Source organism: Eptatretus burgeri, chromosome 17 (assembly GCF_056783735.1).
Source record: "Eptatretus burgeri isolate ZD-2024b chromosome 17, Ebu_testis_v1, whole genome shotgun sequence".
In the NCBI taxonomy this organism is placed as follows: domain Eukaryota; kingdom Metazoa; phylum Chordata; class Myxini; order Myxiniformes; family Myxinidae; genus Eptatretus; species Eptatretus burgeri.
Window position 1 is genome coordinate 25747654 of NC_140977.1, and position 18461 is coordinate 25766114.

At 48.4% G+C, this 18461-nt stretch overlaps 1 protein-coding gene across 3 annotated transcripts in view; it reads right to left on the reverse strand.

Annotated features, from left to right (window-relative positions):
• The window catches only part of LOC147009590 (insulin receptor substrate 1-B-like), a 61768-nt gene extending 45560 nt beyond the window's left edge, over positions 1 to 16208 (reverse strand). Inside the window, exons 1-2 of one of the 3 annotated variants that reach the window (XR_015052960.1) lie at positions 12338 to 16208; positions 4080 to 4239 (exon numbers count right to left, since the gene is read on the reverse strand). Coding sequence is in view for 1 of the 3 variants with exons in the window: in XM_085862574.1 (XP_085718700.1) it covers positions 12342 to 15704 (3363 nt within the window). In the remaining 2 variants the exon portion in view is untranslated. The remainder of the gene's footprint in view (positions 1 to 4079; positions 4240 to 12337) is intronic. The other 2 variants (XR_015052961.1, XM_085862574.1) reach the window with 2 other exon arrangements.
• Positions 16209 to 18461: the final 2253 nt, after the last annotated feature.

Consider the following 18461-nt stretch of genomic DNA (forward strand, 5'->3'; position numbering starts at 1 on the left):
TGTGACACGCTTTTGCAACGTGAAACTAGATTAATTCAAGTCAAGAGCCTCCCTTGTGGGTGAAAGGGGCAATGCCCACAAGCCATGTTCCAAGACCTTGCCACGCCAAGCCCATCCAACGACGCTTCAACGCCGTGAACAACCCTGGCCTTTTGTTGGTCTCATCACTCCCCGAAAGCCTCATCCTTTTCCGAACCCAACTGTGCTTTCACGCCCGTGCTCCATTCGGCTTTGGTGAGTCCGATGTTCTATTTTTCTTAACTGCTCGTTGCTTTCCGGGAAAGGCCGCAGTCTGTCTGCTTACATTTCGCCTGCTGCAACAAGGTCAAAAAGCCAAAAGGCTTGCAAACTCATACTGTGAACACGTGTCTGTAACATAACAGCGTGAATTCAGAACCCATGGCCTTTAATTTACGATGTAACGATGACTCAAAATTGTCAACATTCTCGTTGGTACCAATAATTGTCCCTATGACATGCAGGTAAGAATAGTGTGTGTGTGTGTGTGTGTGTGTGTGTGTGTGTGTGTGTGTGTGTGTGTGTGTGTGTGTGTGTGTGTGTGTGTGTATGCAAGACCATCAGGCAGCATCCATTACCCCTCCCCCTCCCCCTCCACTGGTAGATGTCAACAGGTAAAGATTCACATTGGACAGTAAGTCGTCACTCGGTTTTCTATCATTAGCAGAGAGCTTAAGAGTTGAGAGGGGCTTTGGATACAAGGAAGGTTTTGGTGGAAGAGGAAAAGAAAAACAAGAAAAAAGAAAATAAAGGGGGAACAGGAGGAAGAGTTGGAATGGTGTGTGGGTGGCTTGAAAGATGGGCTGTGGAAAGCAGTAGGGGGGGAGGGCATTAATTATTCAACAGCGAGTGGCAGAGGGGCCTAGTGCGAGGAAAAGAAGGGTGCAAGGGTGACAACAGGCGTGCTTTGCGCAGGCGCATCCCTTTGTGTGCCGTCTGTCTGTGCCACTGTGGCCATGCCAAGGCCAGCGAGGGGAGCTTGACCCTGGTGTCAGGGGAGAGTAAACACCGCTTGGAGTCCGGGAGCGGGCGGTCGCTGCTTTATTGGTCTCTGGGTTAGGGGTGGTACGGGCATTTGCATTCTCGGGCGCACGCCGACTCGACCTCGACAGCTTGAAGACTCAAGAGTGGAGCTCCGGAATTGGCCCACTGGGAATCGGTCGCAGGTGGAAGGGAAAAAAGCATTCTCTCCACCAAACACCCCCCATTGCGAAAATGAATAAAAATGCATAAAGAAGCCTCTCGGTCATTCCGACAAACCAGGGTGCCCTAACCGATTGCGTCTATGAATGATTACCGCAAATTTAGCGTTTTCATGTCAACGACGACGAATTGGATTGCAATTTCTTACAGGGAGCCAAATGGTAAAAGCGGCTTACGGCCCTTGCCTCACCGATGGCCGGAAACCGAGCTCAATAATCATTCGAATTCTGCTCACAGATGGCAATCCACAGCAAGTGGCCGAGGCCTACACCAAATGGCTGATACTCTGCGCAATGGCATATGGTTATGAACGGGTTCTCGTTTTTAATGGATGTCCAAAACGAAACATAATACAAAACACTCCGGTCGCCTACAAGGCTCTTCTAAAACGCACAGAATTACAATTGAGGACAATTGCCTTGTAATGTTTTAGCTATGGCTTATTCAACAAGATTACATTCAGCATAATCTTGTTTAGACAAATGTCATTTATTTATTTTTTACAAAGTCGAGGCTCGTAGAGGTTCTAAGCGAGAGACAATGAGGAGAGTTTCGACGAAGAGAGAACAAAGCAAGTGGACAGCGGATGGACGTGCAAGCGTCACCTGTAGGGAGAGTTGGAGTAGGACAGGAGGTTAGCAGGAAAAAAATAGAATTGAAAGAATTTTGATAAAAACCCAAATGGTGAAATAATTAATCAAATTATTAAAAATAATTGCCTAAGGGAATTGCTGTATCTTATAGAAATTTCCCTCAAGGGAAGACAGGACAGCTTAGAGGTACGCAAGCTCACCTATGAGCGGTCATGTGTGGGTTTGAATCTCATCCCAGCTATAAACTGTCAGCCTGGTGTTTCGCAGCAGGGCGATTCATCAATGCGTGTGCGGTCCCTCAGATGGACGTTAAATAGGATGTCCCATCTGCTCATCTGCAGGCATTAGTTGGTGGACATTGAAGATCCCACGACAACCTTCCAGAAGAGTAGGCGAGCAGTCCGACAACCTGAACAAATTACAAAAGTCCTGCTCTAATCTACAGGGGCACTGCATCAGCAGCACGGGTGCACCACCACCCCTCCCCAGCAAATGCTACCTGCAACCATGCGACTGCATAAGAAAGAAGAACAAGAAGACGAGGAGATGAAGACGTTTTGGAGATATCGACTTATCTTCAATTCAATGAGAGATTCCAGCGCCGGCAGCTTGAACAAATTAGAAATTCCTGCCCAAATCACCTTCAGTCAAACATCAGGCCTGGCCAACCAGATGGTGAAAGGCTCTAGACAAAAATCTTTACCGGCTGACCCCACAAAAAGGTGGGGGGAAAAATGGGGCTATTACAAAACATGGTGGTGGTAGTAATAGTAGTGGTAGATCAAAATTTGTCTCATTTTTGCATTTTCCCGCATTTTCCAGTGGTATCCAATTTTAGGGCATGAGATGGCAACCTTCACGCGGTCCACCCTACCATGTGTTCCATGAACAATGACTAATCTCATAAGTTTGGCAAACACAGCAAACGATGAGTTTGACATCGACGTCGAATGCCCCCCCCCCCCCACAGATCCGACCCAATAAAGGCTGTTTTCAGGGCCCATCATCTCATGGTACAGTATTGGGAGAAGTCTTTACATCGATCAATATGTTATATTTTTCACCACACAAAAGGAAAAAGAAGAAGAAGCATGAAATATTGCCAATGTCACACTCCTGTGAGTTTGTGCACAAAACAATGCCCAATCAGACGAGCCGGCATGCATGCTTGCAACACAATGAAGAAAGGTCAATGCAATTATTCATCTGTAAATTTGATTGTGCAAAAAAAATATATATATAAAAAAGGAAAAATCAATTTTGTTAGTGAAGCATGCATGATGGGAAGAGAAAACTGGAACACAAAAAAAAAATAAAAAAATAATAGCAACACAAGTTTATCCCTTAAGTTGGACCAGAGTATTGCAGCGAGTTGTTATGAGTGTGCCAATGCCCAAAGTGCCGTAACCGCTTCAATGGCATCCCAGGACAAAATGTACAGCACAGTGTCAGAACCGATCAGCCGGCACGTGCGATGGCTAACCGTGCAGATAATTAAATGCAGTGCTACAAATATTACATAAAACCACACAAACGCAGGCATGTGGGAAGGCAAAGGCAAACCACCCACGGCAATCCTTACCAAGGGACTGCTTCAACGTTCTATGAACAATATGGAACATTGATGATGTCATATGTGTGTATCTGATATATATATATATATATATATATATATATATATATATATATATATATATATATATATATATATATATATATATATATATATATCTCACACACACACACACACACACACACACACACACACACACACACACACACACCACGTTGCCTCATTCCAGTTACCCCTTGTGCAGTGATGTAGTCGCTCACCTATAGGGTCAATATGCTCAGATATGGGATTTTAAGATGCACGTATGCATGCTGGGAATGACAGAGCAGGATTCCATGTCGTTGTGTTTCACGATGTGGCAGGAATGCACAAGCACTTCCAAAGCCACCATTGCGTAACAAAGTAAGAGGCCGAGTGGGCGGTGTGCCATGCAAAGAAATGAAAATGAAATAAAACAAAAATCTCCGTAATCCCCTCCCATTCTCCAACAAACACAATGTGTCCTTCCCTGGACGACATCTGCGAGAAGATTCTCCCGTATTAAATGAGGAGTACTGTATTTACGCATTGGAGGCACTGATGCTAAAACAGAAACTGTCATACTTTGGACACGTCATGCGTGCAGAAAACGAAAGTCTGGAGAAATCCAACCATGCTGGCTGTGGTTGAAATAAGAAGAGGAAGAGGCACACCTTGTATGTGATGGATGGATGGGGTAAAGGCTGTGACCAAGCTGTGTCTGCCAGAGCTTCGGGAAGCAGTGCAGGATAAGGATGTATGGAGAAATCTGATCATGAATGGGCCACCAGAAGTCGGCCACGACCTGACGGATCTAGCTAGATACCTGCATAACTGTATTTACATTTAACATGAAGTCAACATTGTAAACTTACTGAAATAATCAGGGGTGGTGTGAAATTGACAATCAATCAATGTAACAGCAGTATGGCGATGGATGAGTGGTGGGGGTGTGGAAGGGGGGGGGGAGTGGGAGGACTTGCAACCTCAGATGCTCAATATTCTTACATCATAATAATTACAGCAATGGACAATAATCCTTTACAATTTTAAAGTTGTTGTTGTTGTTGTTGTTGTTGTTGTTGTTTTTTATGCAGCCTGTGACTGCTCGCATCATTTTCTGTAAGTGCAGCTGTGCTGCTCATGCAGTATCCCTATTATATACCAGGAAGCTGCTACTCATTCTGCTGACTTCAGAAGGATTACAGGCTGAGTCAACCAACCTTGTGTCAATTCAAGGAAAAATTTCCAGCAAATAACTGCAATGCGATGTCACTATTTTTTTAATCAAATAATCAACCAATGTTGTGCAACAGAACAAAATGTTTAAAAAGTCACGCATGCATCACGAGGTGATTTGGTGAGACCGATTTTGCATCAGAATGCATCAGAATCCCTTCTATCGGGGTCTCTTTTAATCAAGAGGCATCAGAATCCTCAACATCTGAAGGGATATAATAATATATATATATATATATATATATATATATATATATATATATATATAATAATAATAATTATATATATATATATATATATATATATATATATGCAGAATCCTCTGCTTTGACAGAGTCGCCGGGCCAAGGCCCCTGATTTCACAGAGTCGCCGGGCTGAGACCCCTGGTTTGACAGGGTCGCCGGGCCGTGGCCCCTGATTCGACAGTCGCCGGGCCAAGGCCCCTGATTTCACAGAGTCGCCGGGCCAAGGCCCCTGGTTTGACAGAGTCGTCGGGCTGAGGCCCCTGGTTTGACAGGGTCGCCGGGCCGTGGCCCCTGATTCGACAGTCGCCGGGCCAAGGCCCCTGATTTCACAGAGTCGCTGGGCCGAGGCCCCTGGTTTGACAGAGTCGTCGGGCTGAGGCCCCTGGTTTGACAGAGTCGTCGGGCCGTGGCCCCTGATTCGACAGAGTCGTCGGGCTGAGGCCTCTGGGTTGGAGGCAATGCTTTGGTGTAGGACTGTGTCCAAAGGAGACAGGGGGGGTGCTTGTCAAACTGCACATGTTTCGATTTACCCACCGATCAGATCACGTGCCTTCTGATAGAAGGGTTTGCATTAGCGGGAACAATTGTCTGGGTCTCAGATAGACAGTTGTTCTTTGCGGATTATGCAGTTTTACCATGCGAGACATAATCTGAGGTGATGATCACCACAACAGTCAGGAGGTGTATCTGATTACATACACATATACCAAAACATTGTTGGGTAAGTCAGAAACATACATCGGTAAGCTCCGACCAGAGCCCAGCTCCACTTCCTTTACAAATATCCACTTGCATCAACAACTCCATAATCAGGCCCGTATCAACTCAACAACCCGAACAACTCCATAACCGCATCGTGATGGGTGGGCAGCAGGTCAGAAACGCATCCGTGGATTGATTCCAACGTCGGCGGATGGAGGGCCGGGGATGGCTGGATTTGCCACAAACACTTCTAAAGCCTGTAGATTGATACGGCGCATTGCATGTTGCGGTATAGCAGCTGAGTTTGCTTTCAACAGTGAGCGGTTCCTTTTCATTGCATGTTAGCATGCATGTAAGCACTCACTCTCTCACACCAAGACAAATCATTTCAAAACAACAATGATGTTCACAGTGGATCGGCTTTATCACCTGTTGATTGTGAGCCAGGTAACGAGCCAAAGAGTACAAAGTACACACCTCCGAGCAGTACACACGAGTATTTTGATTTGATACTTTTTGGTTGCTATATCCAAGCTATGTGCGACATCCAGTTGAGCGACCGCATCGTGACGGGCGAATTATGGAGCCATCTGCAAAGCATGATCACTGTTGCACTCAGCATATCATTGCAACGTCTCGTCACTCTGGTGTCACCAAAATGAATAAAACAACATGATAAAAGAAGCAAGGGTCCAATGGAGCATGGTGCGTAAACGTGTCGCAAACAATCAATCCATCAAATGATGCTCCTCCTGTTTCCTAAATGTGTCACAGCACAATCTCTAAAGGTTGTAAACAATGTGTGAGACGCACATTAATGTGGAGAATGAAATTGAACACAACTCCATTTTTTTTTGCGTCCATCAAGGCTGGAACAATGGAAGGACAAAGAGGAGATTGTATCAGCAACAACGTATTATTTTTTTTGCAATAGCAGTTAACAATGTTTTTTTTTGTACTTGTTTTAGCTCGGCTTTATTTTTGAGATAAATTTATTTTCACATTAGCAGGATGCGCCTGGACAATTTCTTCAAAAGGACGTCGTGGGATCTCCAAGTCGGATTGATCTGGATGACGTCACAATGGCATTCCCGCTCATTTGGCGTTCCCGCCCGAGCATGTGGTTCACGCTGTTGGGATTGCAGCTTCTCAGCCCATAAGCCGTGCTGATTTCCTAATCATGTCCTCATGCAGCATGCGATACGGCTCCAAGAATGAGGAAAAAAAAAATTGGAATGAAAAATAAAACGTAGAGCCGGAGCACGTGACCGATTCGTTACAAATTCACGACGAATGAAGTTACTTTTTTGATATTGAAGACCGGTCGTCATTGTGTTGTGGAAGGCCAGAAATACAAGTGAGAGGGCCTACATGGAAAGAGGAGCGTCGCCTCAGGTGTGCCACATTTCTCCTCGAGGAAACAACCACCACCTCAACAAGGGACACAAAATTGCAATTATTACCTCAACAAGCCAAATCTTCATCGACTGAAACAAGAAATCTTTTCGAACATAGTTTTCTTGAACAACGCCTTACCTATACACCACCTGATGTGTAGCGCGGTTCAGCCGAAGCTCTTTTATCATTTTGTGAACGGGACACCGAACGGAGTGTGAGGGATTAAAAGAGACCCTGAGAGAAGGGAATTGATGGAGGATAAAAGAATAACTTCAACCTCATTGTTGTTTACATCGTGTTGAAAATTCCATTAAAAACATCACGCGGTGTTGAGCAAACTAGCCAAAGTTAAACCACAACATACCAGATTGTGGTGAATGCTGCCTGAGGGAGGGAGGGGGGATCAATTGTCTCCGTTTAACCGCAACAACAGTCCCGACTCTGGTGTGTACATAATAAATAGATGATTCACCAACTGCTGCCTGTGCAGAAAAGCTTTCCACCCAGAATGATAATGAAGAATATTTAATCAAGTCATGTACTGCATATCTGGTTCTGATGAAAAGGTCTTTTTTTTTCTTTTCAAAAACTGCTTGGAGGGTATCAGTACACATTGTGTGACTTCACTATCTGAACGTGTGTGTGTGTGTGTGTGTGTGTGTGTGTGTGTGTGTGTGTGTGTGTGTGTGTGTGTGTGTGTGACCTTTTCTTTAATTTCCATGCAGTTCCATAGACCTGGACAAATTGTTCGGAAAAACTTGCTGCACCACATCCATCATGTCCACACATAGGTTCAACATCACAATGAAAACTTTCAAAGAAGCGATTTGGCCCAACATTGCTATGTTGCACTCCCAGGTTATTTTTTGCGACAACTTTAAACATCAATGTCATTGATGTTTTACGAAAGCATAAATAGCTCGAACATATATCCATATATATATATATATATATATATATATATATATATATATATATATATATATATATATATATATATATATATATATATATATATATATATATATATATATATATATATATATATATATATATATATATACATATACATATATATATATATATACATATACATATACATATATACATATACATATACACACACACACACATCTTCTTCTTCTGTCGGCTGTTCTCGTTAGGGGTCGCCACAGCGGATCATCCGTATGATCCGCATAAAGATTTGGCACATGTTTTACGCCGGATGCCCTTCCTGACACAACTCTGGTCGCCTCTTACGACACACAGGGATATGGTACACCTATTTTAACTGGGGTATACACCGGCCCAGTACACTGGTACTCATTTCGCCAACCTCGGAAGGATGACAGGCTGAGTCAACCCCCTGGTGTATTAATTCAGTGGCTCAACGGGGCTTGAACTCAGGACCTTTTGGATCCCAAGCCACTGCCCGAACCACTGCACCAACAAATCAGGATATATATATATATATACATATATATATATACATATACATACAGCCAGTTATTTCCACCCTTATGATGTGGAACATATGTTGTGTGGAACGATACGATACTTATCCTTATGATAAGTTCCACCTTTATGATGTGGAACACTTGCCCATCAAAGTGATGAAACAAACTTGTAACAGGGTCAGGAGATCTGGTTTAACCCAACCTTATAAATCCTACTGTCCCATCCAAAAATGTGCGTCATGGTTTGTTGCTGCGGAAAACTACTGGGCCGTCTGTCCCATTGCCTTCGATAAGAGATTTCGAATTTGGCCAAAGTAATGGAACAGAATGGCTGAATACATTTTGTTAAAAGGAAATTTACAGATCTTTCAGTTTGTAGCGAGGGCTCGCAGGTGAGATGGCTGGCTTCACGATGACCCCCGTAAAGGAAGGAGGACTCTGCGGCGCAGAGGCAGTCGGGGTTGAGGGGATCGAACCCAGATGTGATACCTTCAAGGAAAATATGCCGTCTCAAAAGCTTTCCGATGAATTGGCGTCCAAAACCAAATAAATTGTGATGACGTCAAAGACAAAATTCTCTCTTTCCCCTTAATTATTTGAGAAGTAAAACTTGTTTGGAAGGGCGCCAGAGGGATGTTGACAAGATGGCATAAATTTCAAGAGTTCAAAAGGATGTATTTAGTAACACAGAATGAAGGAAAGGAGCAGAAAACGATTTGTGGATTAATTAATTATTAATCATGCAATGGAGTATCTTGAAGTGGTATCATCTACTTATTATGTATGCACCAGGAAAAAAAAAGAAAAAAGATGGATTGGTGTGGGGTGGAGAGGCAGTGAAGTTAAATGGAAGGGAGAGAAGGGGTCACATCGGTCAAATGCTCTGTAAGCTCTTTTCATATGTAATATGTAGATAGCTCCAAAGTTTTCCAAACGAAGCTTCAATCGTTTTCGTTAAATAAACAACGGTTGCCTCTGTTGGGCAAAATCTGAGCCTCCTGCCCATACCCCTACCTCGTAGCCTTCCTCAGGCTGCAATGGCACTAAAACCCAATACGTACAGGTTTGACCATTTCAAATTAGAAAATGTTTCATAACCTCTGAGTCTGGAAGGTCTGGGGGTTCAAACCCCGGTCGAGTCGTACCAAAGACTTTTTTTTTTAATGGTATGTGCTCTTTCCTTCCTTGACGTTCAGCAATTGAAAGGATAAGAGCACGGATAATCACCATTATTTTGAACACAGGTTGTCATCCATGGAGATGAGGAAATTCCTCCTTAGAAATGCCCCGGTGAGTACGGTGATGTGGTTCCATTGCTGTGACCGTCGCTGGTGCCCAGAGTGCTCCAGGAAGTGACAGCATTCCCCCCCCCCCCCAAGCTCAGTGGCTGTGTTTGTCTCATATGTTCATCTATATGGTCCATATGTATGCGTGTGTGTGTGTGTGTGTGTGTGTGTGTGTGTGTGTGTGTGTCAGCTCTACTACAAGCCTTAGACTCTGTAAAATAAATAAATAAATAAATAAATAACAACTGGCTAACCTGCATGGTCCACACTTTATGGCACCTGCCAGTTGGTTATGTAGTTCCTGGTAACATCAAAAACGCGTTATCGTATACTCAGCATATGATACCCCAATTGCGCTGAAAATTATGCAAATAACAAGGACGCTTATGATGAAGAGATTTCAGCTCTGAATGACAACTGCACAAGTCAAAGCAGTCCCTCCCTCTGACATCGCAATAGTAATTTCTGACAGTATCGGGATGCTCTCTATTCATAAGCAATCATCAGACAATTGCCAGACGGAGCATTTTGCAATACATCATAGACACGCCAGGTTCCTTTATGTGTGTACGATATCATTAGTGCAAATTGTGACTTGTTCACAAGGCGAGTTTCAGAGCGATGGAAACCACCCCCAACCCCCCCCCTCCCACCAACCCGTACCCCTTTTCCAACACGTCTGCCCTATCAGAATGTAATAGATATGAGGACCACTGACATGTAATAACCCACGATAGAGAACTGCGTATAGTGTATCCCCATTTAAACCCCATCACCTATCCCTCTGCAACGTGGTTGCCAACGTGGTGGTGCCACCAAGCATTTGGCACAGCGGCCGGTTCATTCGATACGATACGCCCCACAGGCCACCCAGGCAAAAAATAGAATCATTCCCGCGCAATGAAATTAACAGTGCTGAAGCTGTGTTTGTATTAATTGCTGCAGTATATTCAGGCTCAATGAAGCCACACGTTAGCAGTTTGCCAGATGGCAAAATGGGGCACCCAACGGTCTGCGGGCATTCCAGAAGGGCTGGACGATGGCTAAAGACTGTTTGCAAACAAGGTTTTTCAGCTTCAAAAGGAGAAAGAACAACCATAGCTGCTCAAAAGGATGCCACGCAATTCCAGGCAGCGGCGGTGGCAACTGCTGCCCGAGTCTCATTCCGTCACCGCTTCACTGTGCAAAACACTCGTACCTGGAGCCAGATAATCTTGGCTGGCATGACGAGCACGCATACAAAAAGCAATTACAGGCGCAGACGTCAGCTCATGAGCCTTTCCAAAGCAAGCCGCTTGGCGAATGGTTGTGCCAAGCAACGGGGCCATGGGCCAGTCTCTGGGGTTTGAGCTGCTGCATCACAAAGGATGTTGGGGCAGCGTTCCCCTGCAAGTCTGAGCTTTCGTGGGACGCACCAGCCGCGAAAAAGCGGCCAAAGGAGAAAGAAAGAAAGAAAGAAAAAAATTCACCAAATGACAAAGAATGGTCACAATCATCAAGTGTGTGGCCAGGGAGGTGGCCGGTGAAGATAATCTGAACTGCCTCATTTTTCACCGGCATAAGCCCCCGACAAAATTGAGCTCATGCTCGAAGCCGTAGGACCTCTGGGTAATTGTGAACCTGATCTCAAACAGATCAGAGGATAAAATGTCACCGAGCGATCTGCACGTATAATGACTGACCAACGTACCGTCCGTCCTCTGTGTTACAAAGCTTTGGTTCTGCGAAAGCGGTTTCTTGGCCAGGGGTCATGTTGGGCGGTTTGCCATCCCTCTCCCAGCAGCAGTTAGGGCAAGAATTAGGAATTTGGCCGTGGTGCCGGCCATAGCTCGCCTACTCTTCATGAAGGAATCCGTGGGATTGTTAACGTCCATCCGAGGAACGACACACACACATTGATGAATTGGCCTGCCTGTGAAACACCGGCATGACAGTTTATAGCTGGGACAGGATTCAAACAAAGGATAGATAGCTTAGAGGCAAGTGTGCGTACCCTCTGGCCATCCTGTCAGCCGACAAGTACAACAACCATCTAAATAATTCATCCATCCATCGGGACCATAGTCTGTGCAGAGCGTTGATACTGCCGAAGCAGTCTCCTTGGCTATTGGACACAATCCTGGACAGGCCGCCACTCCGACACAGGATACCTGCAAGCTGGCACTCATTTTGCCGACCTCGGAAGGATGACAGGCTGAGTAAACCCCACCTGGTATTAATTCAACAGTCAAGTGGGATTTGATCTCAGGATCTTAGGATCCCAAGCCCACCACCCTAACCATTAAGCCAAACACCAGGCAAATCTAGATAACGCTGACCAACAACGTTTTGAATGGAGTGAACAAACAAGTTTAGACATGGCTCTGCCAAGTCAATGTGCATGGGCATGACAGCATGGCAAACTGATCATCACAACAAGTCAGAGAATGCAAACAGAACAACAAAGACCAATAGGCATCAGTTTAAATTTTGGTCCAGTACTGGCAGCTCGCCAAAATGATCTTGCAGAGCAGAACAAGGTGATGAGTCAAGTTGTACCTGGCGCAAACAATTATTGCATTTACAAGCAAATGGATGCATAAAAGTGTGAAGTGCGATTCTTACCGCATCATGCCAGAGGTGGTGCAGGTCGTCCACCGTCGGCGAAGGAAATGCTGGCGTACGAGTCCACACCGGGTATGGCCGTCTTCCCTCCGTGTCCCATGGTCAGAGGTTCCAGCCCGTCTTCGAGCTCGAGAGCGATGTAGTTCAGGCCATTTGCATAGCCAGCAGATGTCTCACGGGACATAGACCATGGTTCTCGGCCAATGGTTGCCGCGAGCCCTGCCAGTCCGGTGGACCCGTGTGTCGAGTTCAACGTTTCACCATCTCGCACGTACACGCTCTCAAAAGAGTTGGAACTTAGCCTCTTAACATCGTCCGAGAGTGATGGCGAGATTGCCATGGAGGGTGCTGCCACGGCACCGCTAGACCCGCCTGATGTGGACGCAAAGGTCTCTGAGCTGTGACGCCTTCGTCCTTGTGCATCGGCTCGAATAACTTTAGCACCCTGATCAGGGTTTGGAAGGCTTGGTCGAGAGCTGGGTCTAGTGTCCAGCAGTGACAAGCGGTCTCGCATGACTGCAGGGCTGTTCATAAGCTTATTACTGTCAGATTCTGAGCGATCTGAGGCTGCAACAGCCACAGAGTTCATCTCTGCATATGCCCCATCCTTATCAGATGCATTGCGCATTGTTCCCAGATGAAGATTGGCATAATTGAGGTTACTATTACTCTCATCACTCGGGGTGTGCATACATCTTGGTGTGACCAACGACGATGCGGAGGAAAGTGGTGAACACTTGGCAGGACTTTCTGACCAGTTTGCAGCATGGATGTAGTCCGCTATCGGAGATGGACTTACATGGTGGTTACGGATGTCAAAGACAGGCGTGATCTCTGGCTCACTTCTTGCCTTGAAGTCGATGTTTACATACTCGCCGGGACTAACTGGCTCCGTTGGCTCCCGAGGACACTCGCTGGCCGGGGGCATTGAACCCAAGGATAAACGGGTGGGCCGCACAGCCTGACCACGTGGCCCGCGATGAACTTCCGTCTTTTTTGGACTACCTGCTTCCTGGCAAGCCACTGGTTCAGAATCTTGGCCTAAACTGTCACTGCTCGTCGACGAAGATTTATCGTCAGCAAAGAGCTGGTGGTTCCCAAGACCATTTTGCATGCGGCGGGATCCATCCAAAGGCTTTTGGATACCTGGCTTGAAAGACCTTGGCAACGAGTAGTAGTAATAGCAGGTTTTAGGAGTCTCACTGGCACTTGTCGTGAAGAAATAGTCAGGCGGTGTTCCTGCAGTAAGACCAGGAGACATGTTCATGTACTCACACGGCACATCCACCTTCCCATCCGTGCTACCGACAGACAGTTTTGAGCAAGCCCACATCTTCACGTATGGACTGCACTCAACCGGTGAGCAGCTGTCGTTGTTACCACATGGGGACATCACCATATACCCATTTGAGTCTGTCTGTGGTCTCCAGCGAGGGTTGACTATCTGCTGCGGTGCAGACACGCTTTTGGGGCTCATGGGCACATAGTCATCGTTGCTGCTACTGCCAACATCAGTTGAACCACCGCTCTCACTTTTGCTTGGCAAGACAGCCACACCAGGTGACATGGGCATGTAACCATCATCGATAACTTTTGCACCAGGTAAAGGGGAACTTCCCGAACCCATCACATTGTAGTCCTGTTGGTATCTTCCATTGCTTTGAGATTTTGGTGTGTACGGAGCTTGCGGTCGTAAAACCCCTCCATAACCACCTGTGCTCATGGGCGTGTAGTCTTCCAGCGTGCCGGTGGGGGTTTTGTGAGCCAACATGGAATTGCCGGCCGAGTAAGTGCGCTTCCGAAGGTCATTCTTTTCCGCGTCCAACTCAGTGGCTTGACGTTCAGCAGGCATGCTGCGAGAATGGGATCTGTGGTGACCCGTGGCATTTGCGGACCGACCTGCCGCCATGCAGATGTAAGCACCCGTCTCACCGTGCTCTTCAGGGATGGGTGGTGTGCGACTTACAAATGATTCCGGAGTGGCACTTCGTTGGGTGTGTTGCTGCTGGTGATGGTGGTGGTGAAGTGAGACTGAAGACCTCTGGGCCAAATCACCGGGGCTTGACCCATACTCGTCTGAAGAAATGAATCCGCCGTCACTTGGTGAGCCAGAAACAGAGGTGCTGGAAGGCCGAGCGTAAAGGGCGTCCGTCGTCGAGCCATGGCCAGAGCTTGAGCCAGACAGACTCACGGGGCTGGTTGTAGACGATGGCGACTGGGATGCTGGAACAGAGCCAGGACGACCTGCGTAAGGCTGGAGACGGGGTGCCCGGTTGCTGGGGGCCAGAGCCCGAGGCTGAAAGGCTTTTGTTGCAACGCCGATGCCGTTGGCGGGGCTCGGACTGCCGCCAGCCACAGGGCTACCGGCTAACGAGCCTGGACGTGACGTAGATGAGCAGCGCTCACCTTCGCTTGCAGTACGCATGCGAAAGGCACCGCTAGGGTACAACCCCCTGACCACAGGCGACGACGCCGAGACGCTGTCAGTGCGTGAGCGCCGGGGCAGGCCCGTCTGGCTCGGAGGGAGGCTATTCAGGTGTCGGCGAGGTGGCACAGAAATGGGATTCGAGCTGCTGGAAGAATGGCTCTTGCTCCGTGGCCGGAAATCTGGGAACTCGCTCATGGCCTTCATGGCTTCGAGTATCGTTTCATGCATATTCTGCGCCACCACAGAGTCCTCCACCTGCATCCAGAATTCTCCAGGACCGGTGACGGCAGAACGGCCAACCTCGATGAAGAAAAAATTGTCCGAGTGACCACAACGGCGAATGTTCATGAGCTGGAGGTTAACGTCGGGGCTGTCGGAGTTCAGCTTGACGAAGCCGAGCCGCCGGCTGGACAGACACAGTCGGTACACACCAAACATATTCCTCGACTGTCCGAGACCACGTGGTTTCAGGTTCACCTGCCAGACCTCCTTGTAGGCCGGACCAGGCGTCAGGAGTCCGTAGTTGTCCTCCAAGTCCTCAGGGAGCGGCTGCTGCTGCTGCTGTGGCTGCTGCTGGAGGACCTTGGAGCAACTTTTCAGGTCGATCAGAGCACGGAACCACGCGTCCTGCTCACTCTCATTCTCTGCCGCCATGGCAAAGTACTCGTCCTTGGTGTAGAGAGCTATGAGGTACTTGTTGCGAGCATCCTGCCGTTTGCTGATATTGAAACACGCGTTCAGTCCGATGGCGCGCTTGGCCAGCGACTTGTGTTTCCACTTGCGTTCGCTCTCATAGTACTCGAGTCGGCCCGCGGGGCTTTGCTCGTCGGGACCTCGAAGAACGAAGAAGCGTTTGTGGGTAGTTTTCTGCTTGCGCAGGTAGCCGTGCTTGATAACCTCTCCGGCCGCTCCCGCGGACCCATCACCCGGGCTCGCCATCCCCTCCCTCCCACCTCCGGGAACACGAACAGCCTCTCTCTCTCTCTCTCTGTCTGTGATCTGTCCTCCTCTGGCCTGTTTATCTGGTGGACGGGATGACCCGAGGTGAAGGCTCGACTTGAACTCCCACTCACGGCTCCTCGTTCACCTCCGCTGATGAACACCTTCTCGCGCGTCTCCCTGTCTGTCTGTCTGTCTCCTCGTGTACAACAGACTCGAGCCCCTCACTCGGTGAGGGAAGGTTAGACGGGAGGGGGACGGGAATTAGGGATGGAGGGGAGGGGTCTCACACGGCGGCCTTTACGCGGGAACCTCGCGAGCCCAAGAGGATGGACGTTGCGAGAAAGGAGCGCTCGAGACGGGACACGCACATGTGCACACACACACGCACGAAAAAAAATAAAGCCCGCACACGCACACTGCGTTGACGCCGCGCGCGCGCCCGAGCAAAACAACATGTGACGTAGAGAGGCACGGACGGTACCGTGGGAGAGGGAGGGCACGAGAGGAGGGAGGAGGGATGGGAGGAAGATGCGGGGATTGCCGATGGGCGTGGCTGTCTCCCGGCGTATTCTCCTTGCCCAAGACACGCCCACACGAACGACGGCGGCGCTTAATCTATTTATTTACTTGCAGCGTGTTTGCTTGTTTATCGTGCAGGTCGTGCTTTTTCGTGCTGTGCGTCGGTAGCCATCATTGGTTATCCTTAACGAAATCTGTGTAGGTCAGGATCCAGGGGAGGGTCCTCGAGGATGGAGGGAAAGCCTGCGGTAGATCCAGGGCAAGAGATATGTGAAAACATAGGTTGAAGGTAAACACTAAACACCTTCGGGTGCCCCCCAATACATTCCCCATCCGAGTGGCGTTGGCAGGTCGAACCCACCCGATAGCGGGACGGAGAATTTGAGGGGGAGGAGGTAGGGGACATTGAGTGCCTTTCAAGTGCTCAAAAGGAAGACCTTCAGTGACACTGATTGTTGTTGTGACAATACCGGGGGTTGAGTCCCCTTTATACCCCCCCTCGCCCACCACCTCTCAGCATTTAAGCCCCCCACCCCCCCAACCAACAGACGGGTAGGAATTTCCCATCATGCACTGGGCGAAACCTCCGTCATGTTTCACCTGTCCACATCACAGCGATTGCTCATCAAGGACTTCTAAGGTTCGCACAACGCGCGTTTACAAATTACGTACACCCCGTGAGTATGCTTAAAACAACGGTGCATTGGATCCCGCGCCGACATCGTTCTCTGCAACGGACAAACAAACAAGGCACGAAAAAAACAAGCTGATAAAATAAATAAATAAACGTCGTCGCCAGTTGTTTACCGGATCGAGCGCTGAGTCAGGCTCACCCGGGCCCCTCCCCCTGTGCCCCTCCTCCGGCTCCGCCCAGGCAATCGATGAGCCAATGGTGGAGCGGAAGGGCGTGGCCCCGCTGCCCTTCACCCCCACCCCTTCGGCGGCGCTGCGACTGAGGCGAAATGTATCGGCCTCGTTCGGATTAAGGGTTCCGTTTAGCAAACGCGGGGAGGAAGCTTCAGCTCGGGCAGGTCATGGGAGGAGAATGTGTGTCCCGCACGGCTCTCGTGGTGCGAGGGGAGTTCATTCGGGAGGGGATGGTTTATGGTTAGAAAGGACGAGTGGAGGTGGGGGTGGATGGCTGCAGAATGAGTGGAGAAGGGATTGTGGGGCTATGAGGGAGGCGAGGGGAGGGGTTAAAATGGGGGAGTGGTGGATGGAGTGTTTGGTAGTAGTAGTAGTAGTAGTAGTAGTAGTAGTAGTAGTAGTAGTAGTAGTAGTAGTAGTAGTAGTAGTTCAGGGTGCGGTGTTTTGCGGGAGATTGGAGGATGGGTTGTGAGAGGAGTGGTGGTAATGGTGGTGAGGATCAGGAGGCGGGGGAGGTGCTTGGCCGACTGGTGAGGAGTTTACTGGCTGGAGGAATGGTGAGGTGTGCCTGGCAGGAGTGGGGGTGTCGCAGTCTGAATTGGGGTGGGGGTTGGGGGAGGAGTGAAGAGGGGGATGTCTGGCGGGATTGGTTGGGTGGGTAAACGGGGGGTGGTGGTTGGAGTTAATGGTTCATAAGGTGGGGGCTCATGGTAGAGTAGGGGAGGGTGCATCGTAGAGTGGGGGTGCATGGTAGTGTGGGGGGTGCATGGTAGAGTGGGGGATGCATGTCAGAGTGGAGGGGTGCATGTCAGAGTGGAGGGGTGGATGTCAGAGTGGAGGGGTGGATGTCAGAGTGGAGGGGTGCATGTCAGAGTGGAAAGGGGGTGCATGGTAGAGTGGGGGGTGCATGGCAGAGTGGGGATGGGTGCATGGCAGAGTGGGGGGTGCATGGTAGAGTGTAAAGGGGGTGCATGGTGGAGTGGAAGTGGGGGTGGAGTGGAAGATGGGTACATGGTGGAGTGGAATGGGGGTGTGTGAAGTGGAGTGAAAAGCGGGGAGGGGAGTGGAAGGTGGGTACATGAGGAGTGTTCGAGGGTGCGTGGTGGAGTGTTTGGAGTTGTTGATGGTTCATGAGGGGGCGGGGGGTTTCACGGGTTGTGGATGAAATGCGTTAAATGTTATTTTATTTCTCTCGGGTGGTTCGTTGTCTCGGTGGAGGTAAACAAGCTTGTGCTAATCAAATCATTTGCATCTGAGTCGTGTTAGTGTGTGGCAATGGAAAGCAACAAGCGCACCTTTGTAACGGGCGTCGGTAACTTCACGATAAAGAACAATCAGCAATGAACGTTTATAAAACTTTGTTATTAA